The sequence below is a fragment of the Megascapheus bottae genome, chromosome 11 (genome assembly GCF_031878675.1).
Source record: "Megascapheus bottae isolate mThoBot1 chromosome 11, mThoBot2.hap1, whole genome shotgun sequence".
Taxonomy (NCBI): domain Eukaryota; kingdom Metazoa; phylum Chordata; class Mammalia; order Rodentia; family Geomyidae; genus Megascapheus; species Megascapheus bottae.
The window spans coordinates 3562315-3589443 of NC_143519.1; the positions used below are offsets into that span (position 1 = coordinate 3562315).

The window sequence follows — 27129 nt, forward strand, 5'->3', positions numbered from 1 at the left end:
GAAGGAAGGAAGGAAGGAAGGAAGGAAGGAAGGAAGGAAGGAAATGTGAACTCTTCCTATTTGATTTTCTCCATGACAGATCCCCTCTAATAACCACCCATTTTAGATTCTTAAACCTTACAGATATCTAATTTTTGCCTATTGTGGGCATAGCTAAGATTCAGCAAGTTCTCTCCTTTTCTATGATATGTTTAATTCCTCTTAGGTTTGTATGATACTCTTTAGAATGGATTTCTGGGCAGTTTTGATGGTTCTGGCTGCAGGGTTATCTCACTCAGAAACCACCAAGCTATCTTTTCAGTACCTCACACCTTCAATCTACAAATAGGATAATTTCCCACTGTCCCACAGATCACAGGAGGAACTTCCTTTGGATATAGTGATTCTGAGCTGCATTCCTCTGTGTGTGTGTGTGTGTGTGTGTGTGTGTGTGTGTGTGTGTGTGTGTGTGTGTGTGTGTGTGTGGTGAGAGGAAGGAAGGAAGGAAAGAGGGAAGGAGGGAAAGATTCAGCATTTTAATATAATTTAGTCAATATAATTTATCACTTTTCAGTTTAGTTTGTCCTAGTAACCAGTGGTCAACAATGTCTCCCTAAGAAAATGGAAATGAAAATGAGCAAGGATAAGAAATCTACTCTTAACATCTACTCAGCTTGTTCTGAAGAGCTTGTCTACAAATCAAGAATAAAATAAAGATTATAAAGAGAACACAAACCTGCATCAATTTTCAAATTAATTATTTTCTACATTAAGAACAGAAAGTATCCTGTCAAAGACTACTAGATTTATGTTCGATTTTCAAGATTAAAGTTACAAGCAAGTACATTAAAAAATTTACTTTTTTAACTAACAAAAATTTGCTAAATTTAAAATAGTTCAATTTCAAGCAAGTAATGTACTCAACTGCTGAGGAATGGATTTGGTAAATTACATATAACATATTGCTGAGAAAAAATAAGAGCTAAAAGAATAGAAACAGAGGGAGACAGAAAGGCAGGGTCATTCATCAGTACTGCATGAATCTTCACGTCAATGAATTGCAAAGTTCCAGCAATGACTTTTAATGACAGAAATTGACAAACTGCTTCTAAAACATGTATGGAGAGACCAAAGAATAGAATAGAAAAATACATGGAAAACGGAATCCATTTGGAGAAATTTACAATACAACTGAAGTACTGAGTTCAAATTTCAGCAGATATACTGTATAATTTAATATGCAAGACTGGGTGATCCGTCACATATGTCTGTTTATTTATCACTTGTCATGTGTCTACCATGATAAATGACTGCTGTAAGATCTGGTTCCAATATTCGTGCCCATTGTAAGATTGTTTTGTTGGCAAACATTTAGTTACCAAAATGGTAGATTTTTGAATTAGTGCAAAATTGTATTATTCTGAAGGCAGTTTAGTATTGTATTTGTGGATGTCTGTGAGGCCCATTTGCTTAACGGTACAATTTCGATTGGAAGGTATGTAGCTGAGTGATCCATCTATTTGAGTTCCAAGGGTATTCTGAGCTCAAGAAACAAAACAAAACAACAAAAAATATGCCAAACCTGCTCCTCCGAGAGTCACCCGGCCTCCTGCTTCCACAGGTGACCCAGATGAGGTGGCTTTGAAGAACTCTGCCAGATACTTTCTTCACCACTCTCTGGAGGAGAGAGAACAGGCGGCCGGCCGGGTCTTCCTGCAGGATACCAAGAAGCCAGACCATCAGGACTGGGAACGCTGAATGCAATGTAGTGTGCATGGCACTTGGAAAAAAGTGTGAAATTGTCACTGCTGGAACTGCACAAACTGGCCACTGAAAAGAATGACCCTCACTTGGGTGACTTCATTGAGACTCCTTACCTGAATGAGCAGGGGAAACCCATCAAAGAACGGGGTGACCATGTCAGAGGATCTGTGACAAGCACACTCTGGGAGGCAGGGATGAGAGCTAAGCCCTGGGCTGATACCCCAGGGCCACAGTGACTTGAGTTCCCGGAGGCAGTGCATGCGTGTTGGGGTTACCATTACCTTTTCTATACATGGTAGCAGAACATCCTAAGTTCTTTTAATTTGTGATCATTCCTTCAAATAAAGAAATTTGGTACCTTCAAAAAATGACTGCAAAGACTTCTACCCAACTGGGAACTGAAAGTATGGACAGTGAGTTTTTTTGTTTAATAAACATCTGGTTTAATAAGTGAAACCACTGAAGACTTGAAGTTATTTTATTCTTTTTTTTTAAGAAAGAAGCTTTGTTATTTTATTTTTCATGTATATATTTTCTATGCATATGATGTTCATTCTTATGTCTGTTTCTAAAATAAATGTTTTTTTCCAAGAATTTTCCATTTCATGTAAGTTGTTTATACATAGTCAAACAAAGATTCTTTAATCCTTTAATATCTGGATGATTTGTATTATTACCCCCTTAATTTTTGTCTTACTGTGATTTTTATCCTTTATTTAATACTTAGCCATCACATTCATACTCCATTTTATCCTCTATTAGCTCTATGCTAAACCTCTTTCCATTAAGTTTTAGTTGCTGCTTGGAGAACTATGATTACTATCCTTGCTTCACAGTAATCGAACCTGCATTATGATACCTTTCCATGAAGATAAAAAAATCATAATGGTATAATTCTATATCCTTCTCCAACTCATTTGCTGCTATTATCAAATATTTCACATTGATGTGATGTATAACTCAATACAATTTCACATTTTTAAATAAAATAGGTAAATCCATGTTAGATAGTGCAGGATTTCCTCCTTTTTGTTGTATTTTCACCACAACAAGCCAAATGTGGTTTGCATTGTGTTTCCTTCTTGTACTTCCCTGGTTTTCTAAAACGTGAACATTGATTTTTTTTTGTTTACCTTTTATTTATACTTTTTTTTGTTTTTGTTTTTGTTTCTTTTTTTATTGTAATTAGTAAAAGGCTTACATGATATTTGCCAGATAGAAGGTGCATTAATTCACATACATTGATACCCTTTCACATGTCTTGGTACCCATTTCCCTCCCCCCCCCGAACATTGATTTTTCTATCAGTTATGGAGAATTTGCCCATGTTTCTTCCTATATTCCTCCCTCTTTCTCTCCTGTCCTTCTAGGACTCCACCTTCAAGAACTGTAAATTTATTAAGTTCCATACAGAATTCTGACATTGTCTCTTTCTTTTACTGTAGACACAGCCATTCACATTTTTATTCATCTAATAAAAGTTGTGGATATAAGATATTCTATCATGTATAATATACTATATATGACGTGTTTTATTAGGTACACATAATGGAAATACGTCTATCCACCTAATCTATCTATACTTCCAGCTCTGGAATCGTAGTTCGCAACATCCTTTCTAATTGAAATCCCTCTATCATTACCTTGTCCAAAGTGCCACCTACTGAAGGTCGACCAGCTTGCGTGGAGTAAACTCTGAACTGCCATTCACTAGCGACTCATCTTTGCCAAGTGCATCCCTTGTTTGTTCTGACTCAGTATCTGATGTCATAGTACTCAAAACATAGTACTGACAAAAGCACTTCAAAAACTGAGTTTCGTCAAGCATCCTGGAGTTCTCACAGGAAGACACATTCCCAGTTTATCAAATCTAATTAAAAAACCACCTCTTCAAACAATAGGTAGGTGTGCAGACATGATCCCAATTTACTCACCATTCTGTCATCAAAAGCCAAGTGTGCCGCAGGGTGATAGAAAAATCCTACTGAGGAACCTCAGCCCGGATGTGGAAGCGGATCTTCTATAGTTGTTTTTCTGGTGGTGTAGACACCTTCTGCAGCAGCGGTGGTCTTCAAGCGTGGACGTCAGGAAGGGCGCAGAGCGACCGGGCTGTGAAGACGCTATGATGCTTTTCCATTGTTCAGAGTAATAGTTCATTCAGATCTTTAACTGTGAGAACACATAACACTCTCGTAAATCTTCCTCCTTTGTGAAGAACTGGGATCCAGAAAAAAACAAAAACAAGAAACTGAGATAGACAAAGGATAAGATAGCTAAAATAAGATGTATCCTCCTGAAGTTTCTCCTTGGTCTGTCCACACATTTTTGAAAGATCCTTTTCCAGAGGGCTTGCCCATTGCTTAAATGCTACAAAGCAAACGGGAAAACAGATGGAAATATAAAATGACATAAAGAAAACCACTGTGAGGTATATGATATTTCCTACCCAATGCTGAGAATTACTTGCTTTCAACACATATTAAAGCAGATTAGAACAGATATAAATTTTTCATTACATCATAGAACTAACTTATAGGTTTATAAATACATATATTCCAGGAAGAAATTAAATGTGATGTGAACTGGATTTAATGAAAATTATAGTTTCTTCAGGACTTGTGATAAAAATATTATGGATTGGTTTTTCAACAAGATTAGTAATGTACATAATCTATCTGGCTATATCATGATAAAATGCATCCTATACATCAGGATATCTTCATTTTTGTAGATAGCAGGGAAAAAAACTATAATTTTATTAAATAAAATGGAGCATGCATGGCTGCAAACCCAGACCCATTTGCATTAGAGCCAAAAAATGATTTAGGGTTTTAGAGTTATAACCAGGAAAGGACTCACCAGAGGTACAACAGAGATGTGCCTTTCAGTTCTTTCAGTTAAGTATATACACAGGGCCACTTACAATGTGTATTTGCAAAAATATGCACTCACCAAATTTTAACAAACAGAACTGTCCTAAGGGAGAGAAGATTCCTGTGAGCAGATTTTGTAAAGACTGCTATACACACTGAGAGCATTGATTTTTGAAAAACATGTTTTTGGAAAGAGTGGTTTGAATAAAATCAGGCTGATGGGGTATTTTGATAGTGTAGGAGGAGATGATAAGTTGACAACAGAATTCCATGTTTCTCTTGTTCTTGGATGGACCACGAAGCCCTTTCTCTGCTCTCACATTGTCTCTGCAATGAATACTGCTTCAGAAACACTAAACTGAAATGATGTACTCACAAGTTAAAATTTTTGGCTGACAGGACAATCAAATACAAAGAACCTAGTATGTTAACAATATTAAAATGTTATTTGAAAAGATTATCAACCTCTTTCTTCTGTGGCCCTGAGGAGATAAAGTTCCCTTAGTCAAACAAGAAATGTACATATATTAAGTTTAATTTTCTTGTCAAGGTGATACACAGAGCGGTTACAGTCACATGCACAGAGAGTACATTTCTTGTCAAACATTGTAACCTACTCCCTAGTTTTTCTCCCACTTTCCTTCTCCTACCCGTTCCCCTGACATTTTCCCCCATTTTTAAGGGTTTGAAGGTTTTTGTGGGTGTATAGATTTGTCGAGCATTGGGAAAGGAGGTGGCAGGATATTTCAGAGTTGTGTTCATAAGACACTGGCCATATTACCACCCAGAAAAGAAATTATAGTCTCTTAACAAAAACATTTTCTTCCCCACCTCACCTGAAAAAAAGCAGCAGAAAACACAATTACTGATAAGCCCCCCACAATGAGTATGCACTAGTGTGTTTTATTTGTTTTTAATTTAGGGAAATGCTTGTAGCTTCTGGAACAATTTAGTGCACTACTACTGTAACTTGGAAATTGACAATTGGTCAGGAGAAGCAAGTCTTTCCAACTGTTCTGCAGTGTCTCCTGGGTTGGAATCATCTTTAGAAGTCTCATCAGGAGGGTCCAGGAAGATCCCAATTCTCCTTTAGACAACTACCCCTCCCTTCTTCCCGCCCTCCCTCTCTTTCTTCCTTTTCTTTTTTGCTCAATTCAGATGTGAAAAATATGGGGTGAGGTACAGGGATGTCTGCCCAGTTCACATCTAAAATGGAAACTTTTTAAAATAATGTTACAATATGGTTAAGCAAATTCGTTGCTTTCAGTTCAGAATGAGATTCAGCTGAGACTTAAGCTTTCAAACTGAGGTCCACCGAAACAATGCAGGATTAAATGATCACCCATGATCTCTCCTGCCCTTCTCCTGAGCTCACACACAAGACCTAGACTATTTCTCCTTTATAAACCTATGTCTGCTTGCATGTGCCTTGCTAGGACAAATGTCAACAGATTTAGGTGAGAAAGGATGTTTGTATTTCTTAGAATAACTGTTTCTTTATTGGTAGAATAATGTTTTCAGTAAATGAAAACATGTCTTCATAACTATAAAAAGGGATAATGAAATATAAAGTTAGTACCACACTTGACATTCCTCTGTCCTCCTCTTTCTGAGCAAAGTCACGGGAGTAATAACTGTAGTCTTGACCCTGTTTGCTTCTATCAGAGAAACAATAGCTTACGCCAAGCTCGGCTCTGCCATCGACAGGAATGTCAGCTCCTGGGTTCTGATTTATGGGGTTGGCTGATCCATGCTGTTAGCTGGCTGCAGCCCTAGACTTGATCTCCAATCACATATCACAGGCCATTACAATCAAAGCAGAAGCAAGGGTGGAGGAGTCATTAACCCCAGATGAAGCCCTAGGGTGATGCTTCTTATTTGGTCATCATGATTTTTCTCAGAGGTTTAACATCTTTGTATTGCCCGTTAGGTTACATTACCTTCATATCTACTCAGGTAAGAAGAAAATTCCCTCTTTTCATGCAAGGTTTTGCATTCATTTATTTCAAATATGCCAATTTGGCATTTTTCTAAAATAATGGAAAAATATGAGTTCCAGCTTAGTTGTGATTATGTTTGTTGTAATACCTTGATTGGCTTTTGAACATTTTATCTATTTGGAGTTTTTGCACCTAAGTAGATGAAATATATTAATGTGCTATTTTCTTTTATTGTAACATTCCTTGTAGGCATTTCCATTAAGAGTATGTTAGCTTAATGAAACTGCTAGTAACGTATTTTCTTTTATTGTTGGGATAATGTTTAGAGGGGTTACAGTTACATTTGTCAGGTAGTAGGTACATTACTTCTCACACATTGATAACCCCTCTCATGTTTTGGTCCCCATTTTCCTTAACCTATTTTTCTTTTAATTATTCTCTGCTCATTTTTCTGTAATTTGTTCCCTGAATACTGGGAAGAATTCACAACTGAAAGAGTTGAGATTTAGGAGCAACTAAGACAGTCAAGAGAGGAGTCTACACTTCTACCAATTGTGCTGAAGAAATTGGAATGCTTTAGAGAAGGGATATTACGTTTTACACCAGAATGAAAATTCTCAGTGAGTTGGACACTGTTCCCATTAAATACGACTTCTTTTTGTTTGGAGGGTAGTAACAAGAAGAACCTTTGTTTGCTTAATGGGTGTAACAAGTTCTGTGACTCAAGAGGAAGAGAACCTTGACTGAAAAAGTGAAGGGACAGCATTTAGGATCTGAGTGCAAATCTCAGCAATGGAACACATACACACACACACATATGCACACATATACATGCATAACACACACATGCTCACATACACACGAATTGAAGGACATATTCAATGTGAGTGTTTTTCTAAATTGATTTACAATCTTAGGCAGGGAACACAGTTCCTTTGTCCTATTATTTAATTTTCACAACCCCTTGTAGTATGGTTAGGTGTTTAATTTCATTATTTTGAATATTTTTCCATTAAAATTGTATGTGAATTAAAACATTGTAAGACAAAGGAAGTCAATTTGATTTGTGAGCCTTTGAATGTTTCACATAATTGTGCTGGAAAAATAGAGTCTTTCAGTTTCCTTCTGTTCCAGTCAGAACATGAATATATCCAATTAAAGCAGGAGGTTCATCAAAATTCTCCTCACAATCCAAGATACCCCACCACACTTATAGAAGTTCAAAATTAAATTCTGAGCACTGTCTGAGCTCTGACTCTTTGATCTGTTCAGTTCCCCCTTTCTTTTGTCTGTATAATTTCCAATTTCTTAGTTATTCTGGGGCTAAGGTTCTTAGCAGTAGGCTCATTAAACACTTGGACTAAACATTTCAACCATTTTTGAGCAAAATGGGATCAATAGTTTTGAGAATTCCATAATACCATTATAGGTGTGATTAATTCACATCATTGGAAATTCTTGTTGGCTCTTTCAAAGCCATGATGGTTTGCTCACTTTTAGATCAATGCGAAATATGAGAAAATAGGTGATTCACTTTGTGGCCAAATGTTTCTGCCATGTTTTCATTATTAGTGACTAGTATTACTTTCACCTTGCTCTTCTTATGGCTTTTAACTACATAATTCTACTTCCTCTCCATGTCTCCATTTCTCTCTGAGAAATTCCCTCAGTAAATTTCTTTCCCTCTATGGCTCCTTCCCATGGAGGGCTTCTTCTGTCAATAATGTCTCCTTGCACTCACCCCAGTGACAGGTACCCTCTTTGAGGAAAGAACGTGCTCTTCGGAGTCACTTCCACTTAGCTGAGTCTTTGGAGATAGACTTGAAAGTACAAGTTTATGCCTTCTGAAGTCTACCCTCCAACACACCAAGAAAATGTTGGAAGCAGCGAAGGCTTTCCTTGGGAGTCACCTCAGATCTTCTGGAGGAACTCAGAACTTTGGCACACACTCCAGACTTGATGCCAACAGAGTCTTTGTTCCCTCCTAGAAACGAAGCATTTAGTAGGGTGTTTTTGGAGCCAGTAGCATTGCAGAGGAGCTGTGGAACTGTGTACTGACACACCTCAGTACCACCAACAGAGAATCCCAGCCTCCCGGGTGAAAGCAGAGTGGCCTGGTTTACAAGGTTTATCCATGAGGAGACTGCTGAGTTTTTCTAGAATGGATTTCCGGAATATTTTCCCTCAAATACCCCTAATTGTGATGTCATTGCATTGGCACCCAAGTCAAATTCAAGTGCAAACTGTGATTGCTACACAAGTATGTTACTAATTATTTCAGCAGGTTCCTTTGGACACAGACGAAACACCAGAAGCAATCAAACAGGTGCACTCTTGCTTGTGCAGCTCAGCTTGGCCCCATGATCACTCTGAGGGAACGTGGAGCTTTCAGCCCATTCACTCTGGACATAGCCCAATGACAGAGACCGTGGGAAAACTTCAGTCCTCTCTGCAGAGTAGGGTTCGGAGATAGTCAGTAAATATTCTGGGTGCTCGGGCTGAGGCTGCTGGGGCCTGAGTGATGCCGTGTTCTAATGCAATGGTCCCCAGTCAATCAGAGAAGGAGTCAGCGCAGGAAAAGAGGAATCCAGCTAAAAGGAGCTGCTCCCAGAGTCTAGCCCGCCAGAAGCTGCTACCATTCCTTGGATTGTTGATTTCAGAAACACAATCTGAAATTGAGTTTGAAGAGAAAACAGCAGCAACAGTGATCAGCAGCATGTGTGCGGGATTCCCTGATTCATTAAAATTTCCAGGTAGAACAATGTTGGACCTTGTTCTAAGGAGGAAGCATGACATCGAGCACGGCTCCTGAATGTTGAAACTTAGGCTGCACGCTTGCAAGATCAAGCACTGAAAACAGCAGGAAGAAATCAGGCTATTTCATAGAAGAAGGAGGAAAGGAAAGCCAAGCTCAGGTTGATGCTAGATAGCAAAGATGACACTCCTTTTAGCCTGTCACTGAGAGAAAGAAATGGATTCCCAGTAGTTGACAAGCTTGTGCATCTGGAAAAGGCAAAGCCCCAGTCCTGCACTGAATCTAGAAGGAATGCTAGAACAAGGACTGACATGTAGGTTGACCTTGGAATGAGAGCTGTCTGCTGCTTGTCTCTGCAGCATTGCTGCAGGGCTGCGGGAATGGACCACTGGCGGGGAGATCCGCCTTCTCCTCTCACTGAAGTAAGGTGAATTTCCAGGGTTTTCTCTCACAATCATTTGTTGTGTACTATTTTCGCTAGGCTTCATCTTACATTAAAATCCTGTATATACCTGGTCTTTTCTTCAGTAGTGTCTCTTTAGCAGTGATTCACTTACTCTGGGCCCATATACACAGGATGTAATTGCCACAACTATGTGATTGCCACGCTATGTTTGAGCACCTGGTAGTGTTATCACCCTTATTTCTTTTGCTCCTTTACAAGTGAAAACTCACCAGTGCCAGGCTCCGTGGCTCACGCCTGTCATCCTAGCTGCTCAGGAGGCTGAGATCTGAGGATCAAGGTTCAAAGCCAGCCCTGGCACAAAAGGACCTGAGACTTTTTTTTTTTTTGCCAGTCCTGGGCTTGAGCTCAGGGCCTGAGCACTGTCCTTGGACTTTCTCAAGGCTAGAGCTCTACCACTTGAGCCTCAGCACCACTTCTGGCTTTTTTTCTATGTATGTGGTACCGAGGAATTGAACCCGGGTCTTCATGCATGCTAGGCAAGCACTTTAACCACTAGGCCAAACTCCCGGCCCAGGACCTGAGACTTTTATCTCCAATTAACCTCTAGAAAATAGGAAGTGGGGCTTGGCTCAAGAGTGGGGGGGCAGAGCTCAGGGACAGCGCCCAGGCCAAGTTCAAGCCCCATGCCCCCCCAAAAAAAATCAACAACCAAACAACCCACGAATATCGTGATGTTCCCACTGGGTGCAGGCGTCCTGGGTGCGTTCTTCTTCCCTCCTGCCTGCTTACCATCGCTTTCCTCCCAACCTTGGATACCAACACCCCATTGGTTCCTAAGTCTGCGAACCAGAGAGTACGATTCCAGAGCGCACACTTCGGTGAGTATGTATGTCCTCTTCTGACGAGTCCCGTGGACCTGGGCACAGAGCTGCTTTCCAGTGGTCTTCTAGGAACCCGTGTGTAGAACCACCATACTTGAGGAGACTGGGTCTAGGTGGCGGATCTGTCCCATGGTGTCACCTCACTTCTGCGAAGACAGCAGAGGGATGGAGGGGCACAGAAGCTGGAGCCTGCGTCAATATTCAAGGGATGAGTGAGTCAGCATGCCGCCTCTCCCCCATGGCTCTGCTTTCCAGAGGAGCACAGGGCGCGCACAGTCCTGTACTGAACTCCAGGAAGACAACGGAGGGTGGAGGAGAGGCTTCCGGTGGCAGCCTCATGCCAGCTCCATTCTCAGGTCTATTTATAAGTGCAGATCACTTCTATAACTTGTCAGCTCTACGAAATTAAATTGTAAGACAACCCCCGGTTCAGTACCCAAGCCCATCTTTTCCTGTGAATCAGAATCCTACCACAAATGACTTCCAAATGTGAGTTTAAAAAAAATACCCAAGCTGGTCCTGGTGTCTCACACCTGAATTCTAGCTACTCAGGAGACTGAGATCTGCAGATGGTGGATTGAAGCCAGTCTCAGTAAGAAAGTCCATGAGAATTTTCTCTCCAATTGACCACCAGGAAACAGAAGTGGTGCTGTGCTTAAGAGATAGAGCACTAGCCTTGGGCAAAAAGAGCTCAGGCATAGCACCTAGGCCCTGGGTTCAAGGCCCAAGACTGACCCCCCCCCCCACAAAAAAAAGGAAATTAAAAAGAAAATTAAATAGCCAAATGCCCAGTCATATAACATTTCATGTATGGATTTAGATCCACAAGCATTAAAATAGCATATAAAGTAACATGTTTTATATTCTCAGTTTTTAGACAAGAGTGTTACTTAAAGAGCTTTCTCTTTGTGGATTGGATATTAGAAGCTATGTTGCCATGAGAGACATTGTTCTCATCAACAACTTCAGCTTATTTTCTTTCTCCCCTTTTCCTCTTCCTTTTTGTGTGGGTGGGGAAAGTTTCTCACTGCAAAACTCAAGCTAGATGGGTTCAAACTGCTGATCCTTATGCCTTCCCCACCTGAGAGCAGGGATTACAGTGATGAGCCACTGTTCCCAGCTCACCCTCTCTACTTGTAAAACCTACTTTTCAGGCACCACTTCCATCCTTCTTTCATTTTGTTGTGAAAACTCCCTAACAGTGTATACCAGGACCATTCCCAACAAGCACATTGATGTTGTTTGACAGTGATTTTTACCAACCTCTGAATACTTGCTATTGTGAAACCATTAGCTCCAAATTAATGACTAAATGTTCTCTTTTAAAGCATTTCATTGGCTTGTTAACAGTTATGTCGGGCAGCTTCCACTGCAATTAAGACTAGCATTGTTGAGTTCTATTCTGAACTTAAATTGAACCTCTGTGAATGTGAGCAACTGTGTAAGGACTCCAGGAAAGTATGTTTTCTTATCTTCTCAGGGTGCTACCCTTCTGGAAAAAACACTCACAACTGTGATGGCATTGTATTAAGTGTTTAGGGACAAGTTTCCACATTTCTTGTTAGATATGGGTAGATCTTTTCTACTGTCCACTTACTTTCTTGTCTCAGTGCGTTGTCTTGCATGATTAAATGCTACTTTTCTTCCCAAACAACTGTGTATGTATGTGTTACATACTTTCTCAAAGCAATGTTTTTCACTTAATATCTGTGGTGAAGGTGATAATGTAGATTTGAATGTGATGTGAGGTTTATTATATATGTGTTCTATGACAATGCTCTGTGAACTGATTGCACAGGTGCTTTTAGTCACACTGACTAATACCGCATATTCTCCAGTCCCTGATGGTTTAGAATCCAGAGCACACTGCCTCGTTTCACTCAGAAGACCTGCTCCTCTCTTCAGCAAAGCCAACCCTATGGACAGAAGGATGCACTGGTTATAGAAAATTGCCAACGATTTGTTCCACATCGATTTTTTTCCCCCCAGAGCCAACCCAAATTCAATGGAAGCAGCTCTCTGGGAGGAGATCACATTTACAAAGTCCTCTCCTGACCCTCTGCCCATTGAACTTTGAAAATCACACAGCTACAGCACAATGGAAAAACACTTAGAGGAAATTCTTATTCTGCCAAATTAGTCCCATCAAGTCTTGGTGGAAACGAGTTGCCAGGAGCCCCTGCATGTACTCAACATCCTCAGTAAGGGACTGAAGCCTCGGGATCTGCTGGAACAAGAATCTGCTTCTTGTCTTAAAGTGAGGCTTGCCTGAGCAAATGACAGAGGACTTAAGAAGCTTGTTTTTCTTTGTACATAAGCATGCTATCTAGTACTAGCACTTTGTGTTGATTTCACTTCAGCATGAACAGATAGATTGGTCAAGATTTTTCAGTCAGTGGTGGGCTCTGAACACTCTATATCAATATGTAAATAAGAGGAATCTACAACCTCTTGTAATTGGAAAACAGGATGTATAGATGAATGGCAAAAGTGCCTCTGTGTGCATTCAAAAGGCATTCAAGACAGCAAAAGGAACCTAGACACAACAGAGAGGGTCGATACTAATGGTGCTTAGTAGAAAACATGATAGTTCTTACTTTGACAATTTCCCTATGATTATTTTATCAGACAGATGTTAGTTAACTCTAAAATGTGATGACAGGTATTTGAGAAGAAAGAAAATCTATCATTCTTTTTTTTTTTTTTGGCAGTCCTTGGGCCTTTTCAAAGCAAGAGCTCTACCACTTGAGCCTCAGCACCACTTTCGGCTTTTCTATGTATAAGGTACTGAGGAATTGAACCCGGGTCTTCATGCATGCTAGGTAAGCACTCTACCACTAGGCCAAACTCCTGGCCCACTATCATTTGTTTAATAGAAAAAGGGCAGAAGGAGGCACTTATCCCCTTTTAACACAGAAAGAGTTTAGCTATGTAGGTAAGAATACAGACACTCTGGAAAACAGGCACTGTTAAAAGAGTGAAGAACATGCTGTTCAAAGCATATAAGCACCCACAACAGCCTGAGCCATACGCACGCCACCAGCATGTATGTGCAGATCGTTTTTGCAATGTTTTCTTGTTCAAAGTACATCCTTGCACTCTATCCCTCAATGTAATGTATTTGCAGCTCAGCTGCTATTCCAAAGTCTTCTGAACCACACTGGTGCAGTTAGATTTCTTTGTCCTATTAGTCATGCTCTGATGTAGATCTACGTGGGTGTTTCTAGACTCCACAGCCTGCTCCTCCTGATAAATGAAACCTACATCCACACAAGCTATTGCATCTTATTTGCGAGTGTGCAATATTTTAGTTGATAAGCTAATACGATCAACATTTACTAATCCAGCCAACATTTTCTTTGAACACATTTCTCATTTTCATTTTGGTAAGGAGGAATGTTAATGAAAATGAGCAGTCAAGTACTGATCTATATTTCCTCAGTGAGTCCCAGTCCTTTGCTGAAGAAAAGCCACTTTCTTTTAACATACAATATTATTGTGTGAAGCTGCAGACATTTTCTCTGGACTCAGATCCCTGCATGGCTGGCCCATTGGCTCTCCAATGCCTTGAGTGCTTGAGCACTGTCTTGTCAAAATGCCCTTGGCATCTTCTGAAAGAATCACTCTTGACTCTAGTCAATGTGCCAATATCCTCCAGTGCAAACCCCTCTCAAAATCTGCTGGAAAGTCATTGAATGGTCACAAGTCACTTATCAGCAGGGATTGCTGTTCCCTTGAGCTGCAGTCTGCTTGGCTTTTTCTGACCCTTCTCTTTTCTTAGCTTCTGGCGTTCACTCCAGGTCCAACTGGAAGCAAAGATGGACTAGGTTATTTTCCCAGTGCTAGCCCCCTTCCCCACTAAGGCTTCCTTTCCAAACGTGCTCATTTATTAGAAGCATCAGAGGGAAGCCAGGCCTAAATTACAAAACAAACAAACAAACAAAAAAAAACCCCAAAACCCCAGTGATTGTAAATAGAGATTCCCTCCTTGTTTGGTAAACTTGTCATTTAAAATATGATGTAAAAATCAACGTTAATAAATTCTTTAAAAAAAAAAGACAAAACTATCGGTAGAAATCAGATTTGAACCATACGGTTTTATTGTGGTATATGTATCATTGAAATATTTTCTGAGACATAATTCAGCTAAATTTGTGTAATAATGAGATTAAAAATAAGCTCTGTCTTTGCTTCTTTTATGTTTATGAAATGCAGGCTTTGGATTTTATGCATTGTATTTTTAAATTTCTCTCATTCCTTGCATGGAGACATACTCCTGATTTGAGTCTTCACTAAAATATGAGTAGTTCTGATTTAAATTAATTCTAATATCAAAGTAAAAATGTATCATTATGCAATAGGAGTGGATTCCATCTGTGTTTCAAGCATTTGGAACACAAAAAAATTTAAATATGACAAAATAAGGGTGTAATAATACAAAATAAAAAAATGTTAGGGAGATGGTGCAGTAGGAAACTGGTTCTTCTATATAGAGTTGGAGTCTCCATGTCCTGCGGACTGTGTCTTCCTTTCATTCAGGCTGCCCCCACTCCTGGGCTCCTAGGGGCTCCCGCCCCACTCCAGGCGCCAGGCCACCCTGCCGGCTCCCTGGGACTCTTCTAAGTGCTGTGCTGCTTGTCTTGTTTTATAATTGTCTGCAGCAGGGACGCAGCACTTGTTCAATGACGCTCTGTCCATGCGAATGCATTCCCACGCACGCCTTTCCATTGATCAGGTCCGCACACACCGCGAAGCCCTTCATCAATGGCGTTTTCAGAGACTCGTGAAGAAAACTGCTGGCCAGAGTCAGAAATCCAGGACAGTGCGACGTCGGGGCTCCAGGGCGCCCGCCCGGCCGCCGGCCCTGCGCGTCCCGTCCTCCCGCGCCCCAGCCCCCGCGGGGCTCCCTGGCAAAGGGAGCTCCGGTCCCCGGCGCCAGCTCAGACCCGGGGCGGGGGGCCGCCCGAGCCCCCAGGTCTGCAGGGGACCGGGGATCGGGGCACCCCGGGATTTCCCCGGCAATGCCTCTGAACTCCCAGAGCCGACGCTAAGGGGCACCAGAGCCCGGGCTGCAGCCGGCGCGCCGCGCGAGTCCTGCGGGGCGGAGGAGCGGGCGCGCGGGGGGCGTCGAGGGGCGGCCTCCCCGGACGGCCCCGCGGACGCCAGGAAGCCCGGAGCGGCCGCCCGTCCCCCCCGGGAGGCGCAGATGCAGTAAAGACGCTCGCGCTACACGCGCAGACGACACACGAGAGAGGCGCGGGCGCCCGGACGGGACGCGCCGCGGGCGGCCCTGGTTGGAGGGCAGCGCGGCGGCCGCGGGGCCACGGTCGTCCGGGGGCGCCCGGCGCGGGGTCCCCGCCGTGCGTCTGGAGTCCGCCAGCCCCGGGCTGGGTGGCGACCCCGGAGACGCGGCGGGCGCGCGGCGGGGTGGGGCGGGCCCTGGGCGCGCGCAGCCCCCTCCCCCTCCCTCCTTTCCTCCCTCCCCACCCCGCCGCTCCCCGCCCCGCCGCCGCGCCGCGTCCTCCGCGCCCTCCTCCTCCCCGGGCCCCGCCGCCGCCGTCGTCGCCGCCACTGCGCCAGGATGGAGAGACCTCGGCGCGGGAGGAGATGACGCAAAACCCGGCGATCCCCCCCCCAAAAAAAGTGTGTCTCCAGGACGAAGATGGCGGCAACTTAGCCCGGGCCTGAAGATGACCGCCGTCTCCCGAGGCCCCGCGCAGGCGATTCGGCCCCGAGGTCCGGCCGAGGCGGCGCCCGCGGGCAGACCCGCAGCAGCACCCACGGCGGCGGCGGCGGCGCCGGGCGCGCGGGGCGGGGGGCGGGGGGGAGGCCGAGCGCAGCCGGCGGCCGCCCGGGCTCCGGACTCGGTCAGAGCCAGCGCCGTGTAGGCGCGGGGAGGCGGCGGAGACGCGGAAGGAGCCGGAGAGGAAGGAGGAGGAAGAGGAGGAGAAGACGAGGCGGAGGAGGAGGAGGCGGCGAGGAGGAGGAGGCGACGAGGAGGAGGAGGAGGAGGGGAGGCGCTCCGGCCGCCGTCAGTGGGCAGCGGAGACGCGGGAGCCCCCGGCGGGGGAGAGCGGGCTGCCCTCGGCGGGGCCATGGGGACCCGCGCGCTGACGACGCCGGGGTGACAGGAGCCGCGCCAGCGCCCCGCCAGCCGCCGCCGCCGCCGCCCGGCCTGCGCCCACCCCGGCCGGCGCCAGCCTCCTCTGCCTCCCTCTCCTCTCCATCCTCGTCCCACTGCACCGAGGATGGGGCCGGCTGGTGATTAGGTCGGGATCAAGTCAGATCTTCCTCCAGAGCTTGGTCATCTTGATGTAGGCACGAGAGAGAGAGAGAGAGGGAGAGCGCGAGGGAGCGAGGGAGAGAGGGAGGGAGAGAGGAGAAGAGGAGCCGGGAGGAGGGGATAAGGAAATTAAACCTCCGAGTCAATGCCTATTGCGGAGCCGCCGGCCGCGGAGTCCTGGCGGTGGAGTCGGCCCGGACTGTGTCCCCCCGAAATATGACCAGGGGCGCTTGGATGTGCCGGCACTATGACGAGCGCCTGAAGATCTGGTTGGCTGCGCCCCGGGAGAACGAGAAGCCGTTCATCGACTCCGAGAGGGCTCAGAAATGGCGACTGTCGCTGGCATCGCTCTTGTTTTTCACTGTCCTGCTGTCTGATCACTTGTGGTTCTGCGCCGAGGCCAAACTGACCCGGGCCCGGGATAAAGAGCAGCAACAGCGGCAGCAACAACAGCAGCAGCAGCAGCGGCAGCAGAGGCAGCAGCAACAGCAGCAGCAGCAGCAGCAGCAGCGGCCGCGGCCACCCGAGCCCTCGTGGTCTGCGCTCCTGGCGGGGATGGAGGGCGCGTCCGCGCCGGGCGCCCCGGTGGCGCCCCGTCTCCTCTCCACCTCCTCGTCCCCGACCCTGCCCCCCTCCCCGGGCGGCGGCGGTGGCGGCAAGGGCGGCCGGGGCAAGCGCCCCCGGAGCGCGGCGCCCCTCCCGGGGAACTCCGCCCGGCCCGCGTGGCGCCTGGAGTCGTGCTACCCGCCGCGCAGCTCGGGCCAGTGCTTCACCGTGGACAGCGCGGACGCCGTGTGCGCCCGGAACTGGAGTCGGGGGGCGGCGGCGGCCGCGGGGCCCCCGGGCTGGAACCTGTCGGATTTCTACCTTTCCTTTTGTAATTCCTACACTCTCTGGGAGTTGTTCTCCGGGCTGGCCAACCCCAACACCTTGAACTGCAGCCTGGAGGTGGCGCTCACCGGGGGCGGCGAGATGGCCGCCTGCCGGCGGTGCGTCGAGGCGTACCAAGACTACGACCACCACGCGCAGGAGAAGTACGAGGAGTTCGAAAGCGTGCTCCACAAGTATTTGCAGTCGGACGAGTACTCGGTGAAGTCGTGTCCGGAGGACTGTAAGGTAGGGACCGTGCGCCCCGGATCGCTGTCCCCCCTCCTCTGCGTCGGGGGAGCCCCCTCGGGGTGCAGACGTCCCCGGGCACCCGCCTGCCTGCCAGGGGCTCTGCTTTTCTGACTGTCCTGGCTGTGTCTCTGGTGCCCAGGGCTTGGCTCTGCTGGCCGGCGGGTGGCTTCCTCTAGGGACCCCGGGAAGAGAAGAGGAGGGAAGTCCTTTGGTTTTTTTTTTTTTTTGCCCCCCCCGAGGTAAGAATGCTACGGTGCCTCCATGCTCTTCCACAGTCAAGCAGTCTGCTGGAAACTCGGTGACAGCTTTCTGGGAGGCGGGGTGGGGTGTGGGGGGACGGGATTGGAACCCTGGCGCAGCAGGCTGAGAGCAGAGGCGTCCAGAAGAGGCCAAGAGGGCCAAGGCTGCCTTTGCGTGGTGTCTGGTAAACGGGGCACACGGGACGCCTCCGACAGTCACATCCCCAAGGTGGCTGATCAGGAGAGAAATAGAGGAAGCGCAGCAAGATGTATGTGTTATTCACGAGCATGCTTCTTGTTCATTGGATGGCCCGGGGCCTGGGGGATCACACTCCCCGAGTTTTCCGGGTGCCCTGAGACGTTTGCCGAATGATTGATTCAAGACCCCTTCCAAGTAGATATTAGGCATCTAGGGACCGATGGGCAGTGTTGGCTCCTTATGTAATTGCTTTGGCTTTCCCAATATTTGGAAAGCATGCGTGCTAAGTCGCTGGTGCTGTGACTTTCGAGTTGCTTACTGTCTGTCTCCGAGCTGGTGGCTGGGTTCGAAGTCTTCCTGTTGCATGGGAGGAGGATGTGACCTTCCTTGGTGGAGAAAGGGGAAAGCCACAGAAGGGTCTCAGGATTTGGGCTGCAGGACTCCGGGGTGCTGTCCATGGTGCTGAAACGAGGCTGGCAGGGCGAGCGTGGAAGCAGAGGGCACTGTAGTGACCTTTAGTGAGGGTGGAAATGGTGATCCAGTCTGCCGACCCCCAGGTTCCCCACCCCCGGGGGTAACTCACTAGGAGACGCCATGGGATAGCTTTCCTTGTCCAAAGAAATAGGACAACACACTTTTCCTCTTCCATGTCCCTGCCGCGTCTGCAGCCTGGCACCGCAGAGCAGTGGCGCCCAGGCTCCCTTGACTTGCCCTGGGGAGATTTGGCCATGGGTGACAGCAGACCAAGGGTCTGACATGCTTCGGCCAGAGAACCGGTCTCCATGACTGTAACTCAAGACCCGTCCATGAGTGTGTTTTCGACAATGAAGTCAAACTCTGGCTGACCTGGTTGTGGGATCATTGTTTAAGGCCAGAAGCACCTATGGTCACAAGTAAGAGTACCGACTCTTTGGCATAGGAGATACTGAGCTTTCTTCCTTTTTGTTTAAACATTCTGTTTTAGTGCATGTTTGGAACGATACCATGTTTGCAGCATTGCTACTTATTTTTGCTAAGATGTGTTGCTCTGAAAATATAGCAATAAAAACGTTGCTATTTTGTTCTTCCTGTTACAGAGATTTCCAGTATATTTGTGTGTAAGGGAGGCAGTGATAATTTGAATATGCATAATTCTTGAAGAAATTTCAAGCAAATTTCAACTTGCATAGCTCATATATAAAGGAGTCTGCATTATCCACAGATTGCAGCATATTTTTAAATACACCAAGTTTATCTTTGTTCAAATATCCAAACAAGCATTTAAAATGTTTCACTTCTCCTTGACCCAAATTAATTCTCAGCATGATGCTTGTGACATTATCATAATAAATACATTGTAAATAAAATTTATAATGGTATGGAACACATCAGAATTGTATATTTGTATAAAGTAATTGGTAACTACGTATACAAAAATATGTTACAAAAATCCAAACCCCTTTAAAAATTCTACTTTATTCTGAAAAGTACATGCAGATGTTTTAGTATCTCAGCCCCATGCAAAATTTATTTCACGTTGCATCCTGTAAACATTTCCTGATGATAGAAGAAATATGTTTTGGTCAGTTGGAAACATGTGTTTCATGATAGCCATTTTCAAAAAAAAATCACAATTTCAAATTAAAGTGATAGTGTTCTTGCTTTCAGATTCAAAATCAGCTGGTTATATGTAGAAAGATAATATAGCCAGAATCCCTTAGTTTAAGATCTAATTTCCCTATTTTGATTCCAAAAATGCTACAAAAATGCCCATTACAAACTGCATCACATAGTTTACAATATTTTATGTTTTCTTTGATGATTCTCCTGTGTTACTTTCTGATCATTTTTCCTTATTTCCAACATAACTGTAATAATTCAGTTGTTTCCATCAGAAGCCTTGTTCAAGATTCATGTTCTATGCATAATTTTTGATTTTTAAAACAGCACCAAAGTCATAAGATAGATATATCTATTTAATTGATAATATGCCCATAAAAATAATGATATATTTATTAATATAGTTGTTAAAGATATAGTTAGGATATATAAAATCATCTCAACCATACCAAGTATTGTGTTTTATATTTTAGGACCAATATAGTAACATTTTATACTTGAGTATAATTAAATGAATAATTGTGATTCTTTACAGCCTTTTAGAGTTATGGTCTATCTTCATAGTCTCTCCCATGAAAAATGGACATGCTATTTAAAATAAAAGACATTAAACAAACTCTTGTATAAATTCTAAAGAGCTTTTGGTCAATTAAAAAAAAACTTAAAATAGATCAAATAGAATTACAATGTCCTAAAACCAGGTGTGATGACACAACCTTGTAATTTCGGCACCCAACAGGCTGAGGGATGGGGATGTGTCTTTAAGGGGCTCCTGCACTGCATCCAGATTCTACGCCCGAGTGTTCCATAGCGAGGTACACACAATGAAAGAAACAAGTGCAAGATGATATGGCCTTGAATTTACAGTAGTTGCAAATTAAATGCAGCAAATTTACTTGAGTAAACAATATTGTAAGATTAATTTGCACCTGATATTTTTTTAGAATTTATTAACATTGATTTTTACATCATATTTCAAATGACATGTAACAAACAAACAAGGGAATCTCTATATACAATCACTGGCACTTAGATTTTAGGCTACGGGTTTGTATATCATAAATACATATTAATTTATGAAATAAAACATTATATCTATGGAGTCATAGGTTTTTATGTCTATGTAGTTGTGTTTATATTTCCAATACCATGTCCATAGCATTGGGTATGCAAATATTAAGTCCTCGCTCTTGTACTGTTTGGATCTAATAGCCACATATTAAGGATACCATGCGCCTTCTGTTCCTTTGGACTTGACTTGTCTCACTCAACATGATTCGCTTTACTGATACTTTTTTTAACCAGTCCTGGGCTTGAGCTCAGGGCCTGAGCACTGTCCTTGGACTTTCTCAAGGCTAGAGCTCTACCACTTGAGCCTCAGCACTACTTTCAGGATTTTTTTCCATGTATGTGGTACTGAGGAATCGAACCCCGGGTCTTTGTGAATGCTAGGCAAGTACTCTTCCATTAGGCCAAACTCCCAGCCCCCCGATAATATTTTTAATGTTGTAGGCAATAGCTAGAATAGTATAAATAAGTAAATATTCACATATATGGAAAATTAGTGAACAAAACCTGTTGCATATCTATCTTGTCCTCTATCATTGAAGCTGGAATATTTTATGAGTTAGGCATCAACAATTTGGCTATGATTTTCCCTGTAGTTTGTGGCACTATTCAAAGCAATAATTTGAAATATAATAAGAATCTGACGAATATGTCAGTCTTCAAGTTGGCAGGCAATATGAAACATACAATAGTCTCAGCTAAAAAATTGCAAATGTCTATCATTTTCATGCTTACAATATTTTTTCTCTTCCATACATATGGAACGCTTCAGCTCCCAAGCATTCTAGTAAATAAATACTGTGGAAACAAAGTATTTAGGGATTTTGTGTTCTGGGCAACCTTTCCAGTCACTGGTTGCATTGTTTATTCAATATTCCCTCAGATCAATGGCAGGTGAACATGGGTTTGAGATTACATTATAATAGAGGTCATTGGAATTCTGGCCTTTGGTCACCTGAGGATAAATTCTCCATCCTCTCAAGGACACATGCAAGCTCATATGACTACTTTTTCCAATGCCACGTGAAAGCAATTTTTATTGCTCATTTGTGTTTATCAGACATCAACCACAGGGCATCTGGTGGATAGCAAGGATAATATCTGCAATTTTCTTATCGCAGACATTGCCCCCACTTCTCTGTTGGAGCACATAGAGTTTGGGTTACATAATGTGCAGTTCGGAAGAAAATTATGATTTTTATGTTTTAGTGTCATGCATTATAGAGTCACATAGTTTTTCAAAGGAAAATCAAATGCCTTGTGATTCTTTCCATTCAACATGTAAACGTAAGGTAGTCTTAGTCTTTAGCTGTTGAGTAAGTGCTCTGGAACAGATTCTGTCACTCTCTTAAGTGTGGTCCACACAGCCTTTTGCATTTCCCTACTGTGCTATTTCTGTTTATGTCCATGGTGGAATGGCCTCTCTACAGATTCCAGTAGCATGGCCAGGGCATGATTACCGTACCCACAAACACAGCCATTTACAAGGGCAAAGGGATTATTGCAATATTGTCATGACTCAGATTTATGTTTATGCGTGTAATTTTGCTCTCTATAACTGTGGGCTCAAGATCTTTTTTGGTTGTATTTAAATGGAAACACTCAACATCTTGCCTTAACATGAAATGCCTTTTGTGGTACAGAACCATAAATATTTTCCCCATGGACTTGTAACTATCTCAGATTTGTCATGCTATAGGGTATAACCTTAAAGGCGGTGTGCACTGGTGTGCATCGCTTTTAATACACCAGAGCAGACGGGGTCCAGGGAGCTCTCTTAGAAATCGTTTGGCCTAGTGGTAGAGTGCTTGCCTAGCATGCACGAATACCCGGGTTTGATTCCTGGGTTCCATATACATAGAAAAAAGCCAGAAGTGGTGCTGAGGCTCAAGGGATAGAGCTCTAGCCTTGAGAAAGTCCAAGGACAGTGCTCAGGCCCTGAGCTCAAGCCCAGGACTGGCAAAAAAAAAAAAAAAAAGAAAGAAATTGGAGCCCACCACGACAGTTCTTGCTCGGTGGATAACTGAGAACATACGCGCAGACAATCCTCTCAAAGACAGAATTGTTTTAGGCAGAATTGTTTGAACAGCTGCTTGAATTTCTCAATTAAAAGACAACACCATACATTTTGTTCTTCCACTTTCATAATGACTAAACACCAAATACCTTGTTGAATATTGATTTGTTGTCACAAAGCTTTTTCTTGACCATCAGTGAACTCAGAGCCTTACTGAGGCCTCCCTGGCCTCACCTTGGAATTTCCTGGGGATCTTTGGAAACCTGGAGGTCTGGGGTCCGGAGTCCAGGAGCTGCTGCTGTCAATGATTGGGCTGGTCTTCTGCAGTGCAGCCTGGGCCATGTGGCCGTAAGGCTGTGCGGTGGCTGAGGACCAGTGCTGCGGTGGGCAGTGGTAGCTAATGAGCCGGGACCTTCGGGTTCCCTGACTCCTAAGTGCATGCCAACCTCCCAAGGGGGAAGGCTCCAAAAGCAGTGGACACAGGTCCAGAGAGGACAGGGAACAAGCCAGGTGGCAGGGCGACCAGGAGATAGGGTGGCAGAGGGCCAGAGTTTCCCAAGTTTAAAGATGGGGCTGTTGAGTTTCTCTTTCTGAACAGTTGGTTCACTGCTCTTCACCGCCTGTGCTGAACGCCGAGGCACAGAATCTGAGTGGCGAATAAACCTTCGATTAGAGACACTCCTCATCTTATTCTCATCTTATTATCTTCCTCTGTTAGGCGTAATTGAGATATTGTCAAAAGGACATGGCTGATTTTAGGAGAAAATTTGTTGTCACATTTTTAACGTTTCACTTGACTCGTGGCTATTCTTTCTTGATCTGCTCACTTCTCTAAATCTGGAAGGTTACTCTTTTCTTATTTCTCCGAATTGACAGCTATGGTTTCTTGGTTGACATACTTCTGCAGTTCTACAGCATAACTAGATGACATCCATGGGGTACAAACTGGTAGACCCAAGCTTAATGTAAGCATTAAGGTTAAAACAAACAATGTTCTGTTCAACGTAGATAAAATTTTATCATTTTTAATTTTACATTGTAAGATACTTCATTTCATTATATAAAATATAGCTTATATAATAATAAGTTATTATATATTACCCGCAAAATGATATTCTAGTTTGCTTTCATTCTTTAATACTCAAAACAAGAGCTGTTTACGTGTGTCCTCATTAAAGTGCACGGGGCAATTTAAGTTTTAGATGTTCACCTTGTTGGAATGTAACTGTTCCTGTCCCTTGGCCTACGGCCTGTGAGTGCATTGAGGCGTGTCTAAATAACGTGTCACACAGGTAAGATGGCAAAGGCCATGCGACACAGGCACCTTTCATGTCTGCTTAAGAGATTTGCTCTAATAGACCCACTCCCTTTGGCAGGAGGGAGTGAATGAGCCTGTGGAGGATTTGATTGATGGCTCCTCCATCCTGACCACAGGGAGGGTGAAGCCGTGGACTCTGCCTCTCAGCTTCCTCCCCTACGTGTCCAGAGGTCTTCTTGCCCTTCCCTGGCTGCACACTTCTCTGCTATAGGAACCTGTGTTTCAGGGCTTATGTCCTCCTGGGAACCCAGAGCTCAGACGTCTTTCTGTCTTCTCTGCACTTTCTCTTGGTGGTCTGTCTTTTACTTACTGAATTCTTAGTGCATTTGTCTTTTGGGAAATGCAATTGAAGTAAGATGTAAAAGAGCCCGGAAGTTTGGCCTAGTGGTAGAGTGCTTGCCTGACATATACAAAGACCTGGGTTCGATTCCTTGGTACCACATACATAGAAAAAGCTGGAAGTGGTGCTGAGGCTCAAGGGGTAGAGCTCTAGCCTTGAGAAAGTCCAAGGCCAGTGCTCAGGTCCTGAGCTCAAGCCCAGGACTGGCAAAAAAAAAAGATGTAAAAGAGCAAAGATGACCAGGTATCAATTACAGAAAATGACTTGAATCACTCAAATGTAAATGCTGGAAATAGCATCAAGAGGAGACATCAATGTTTGTGAAGTCATGCACCTTCTATCTGGTGAATTTAATGTAACCCTTCTATTAATTACAATAAAATATATGAAAAAAATAGGAGACAGTAAAATTTAGAGCCTTCTAGAAACCAGGAACTTTCCTCATGTCTACTCCAGAGAAAATGTGCCACAAATATCATAGTTCAGAGAAGCAAGGCTAGGAAAAGCAGAATGTCCCTGGGTTAACAGAGCTGTAACATCAGATGTGTCATTTACCTCAAATATTTTCTTTTTCCTTTTGGTTTTAGCATTCACAAGCACCCCAAAGCATTATATTAGTATAATAATAAGCCCATAAATATGTTTTACATAGATCTAGCACCTATTAAAACAAAAAAAACTTACCATATTTACTTTTTCAGCTTAACTGTGAATTTGTCACTGCACACATTTTGTAGATGATGTGGCAAGCCAAGGAGTCATGATTTAGTGCCAGGTGGGTGCCTTCAAAGACATAAGGGACGTGAATGAATGACATGAATGAATGATGCTCCGACTGCACATTTGGGGCAGATTCCAGCAGGGATTTGTATAAACTGTGATGAGAGGACAGGGAACTTTGCAGATCTGAGGTATTCTTACACTGACTTGGGAAGTTCAGTGGCTGAACACATGAGTCTGCTCAAGCCACCAAGAAAAATAATGCATGGACTACACCTCATAGTGCTGAGGACTGAGTGCACCTTACTTGAGCATGTCACGGTGCCAGGCAGCGAGTCCACCTTGCTGGAAGATGGCCCTTGGTTTCTGTATCACACATGGCCTTAGCTGTAGATGCTTACATGACCTCTCGTTTTCTCTGGGGTACCTTCCCTGAGAACATCACTTCATCATTTGAACTCTTTCTAGAACCTGCTTCCAAGCACAGGTCAGTTTGGGGAATAGAAGCTTAACACAGACATCGGGGTCGGGGTAGGAATTTACTTAATCTACACTGTGCAGTGAGATACACATCAGATACTGATGATTGATTTTGGACGACCTTCCATCCCTTGGTCAAAGGCTTTCATTCCATTGTCTGTGTAGTAAGATATCAAAGTGAGAATTTTAATCGTTAGGTTGGTTTGAGGTGGTTTTTGCTCACAAACTAACTTAGAATACATTTCAATTGCGTTTAATCTCAATCTGCCAAGATTTAAATAGCCCCCTTGTGGCTAACAGCAATCACATTGAAGAGAAAATTCTAAGGAAATGGAAGGAATTTGAGGAGATTTCAGAGATCTATGTTCCAACATTGAAAGGTCCATTTTATGGGGAAGGAAGGTCTGAATACAGCTTGATAACACATGACACTGGACATATGTGGATGGCTTATGGGATAGGAAGTAAAAGAGAGAGAAGGAGTTGGGATTGAGATTCAGGCAAGGAGATGATTTTGGGAGATAAGACTAGGATAGTGTATCACTGGAGTAGAGTGAGTGGGTGTGAAATGTAGATTTGGTCTGGCAGCCGTGGGCACAGATTTATGTGATTCAACGAAAGTGGATAATGTCAAGAGAATGTGAGAGATGAATCTTGAGGAAGAACATTTAAGTTTGAGCTGAAAAGAGGGGATGGATAAGACTGAGAAGAAACAAAGTATGGAGTAGAGAAAGAGGGAAAAACAGCTGTGAGATGATGATGATTTGAAAGCCTCAGATGTTAAGTCAGCTTTCATTCACTGTCACAAATACTTCAGACAGTGATGCTGCAAAAGACAAGGTTGGTTTGGGCTCCGTGTGATAGAGGTTTGGTCCATGGTTGGTTAGCCTGGTGGCTTTGGGGCAGTCATGGAAGCAGCTGACATCAGAATCTTGAGGATGGGACATAAAGAGAGAAGTGGGGAGGCACTCTAATACAAATAAAAATCCCAGCCAGGCCTCACCTCTTAAGTTACCACTACTTTCCAATAATCCCACTTTGGCAAGTTTGCACTACATGGCTTCTGGGGGCCATTCCAGATCCAAATTATAGCACCAGGAAAAAATGGTGAGAAAAATACAGAGTTTGGTGAATGGGCTGTCCAGTACA

At 43.9% G+C, this 27129-nt stretch overlaps 1 protein-coding gene across 2 annotated transcripts in view; it reads left to right on the forward strand.

Annotated features, from left to right (window-relative positions):
• The first annotated feature begins 16385 nt into the window (after window positions 1-16385).
• Nalf1 (NALCN channel auxiliary factor 1) overlaps window positions 16386-27129 on the forward strand; it is a 416297-nt gene continuing 405553 nt past the window's right edge. For both annotated transcript variants that reach the window (XM_090341894.1, XM_090341895.1), the window contains exon 1: window positions 16386-17997. In XM_090341894.1, coding sequence (XP_090198020.1) covers window positions 17098-17997 — 900 coding nt within the window. In that variant the 5' untranslated portion in view covers window positions 16386-17097. The remainder of the gene's footprint in view (window positions 17998-27129) is intronic.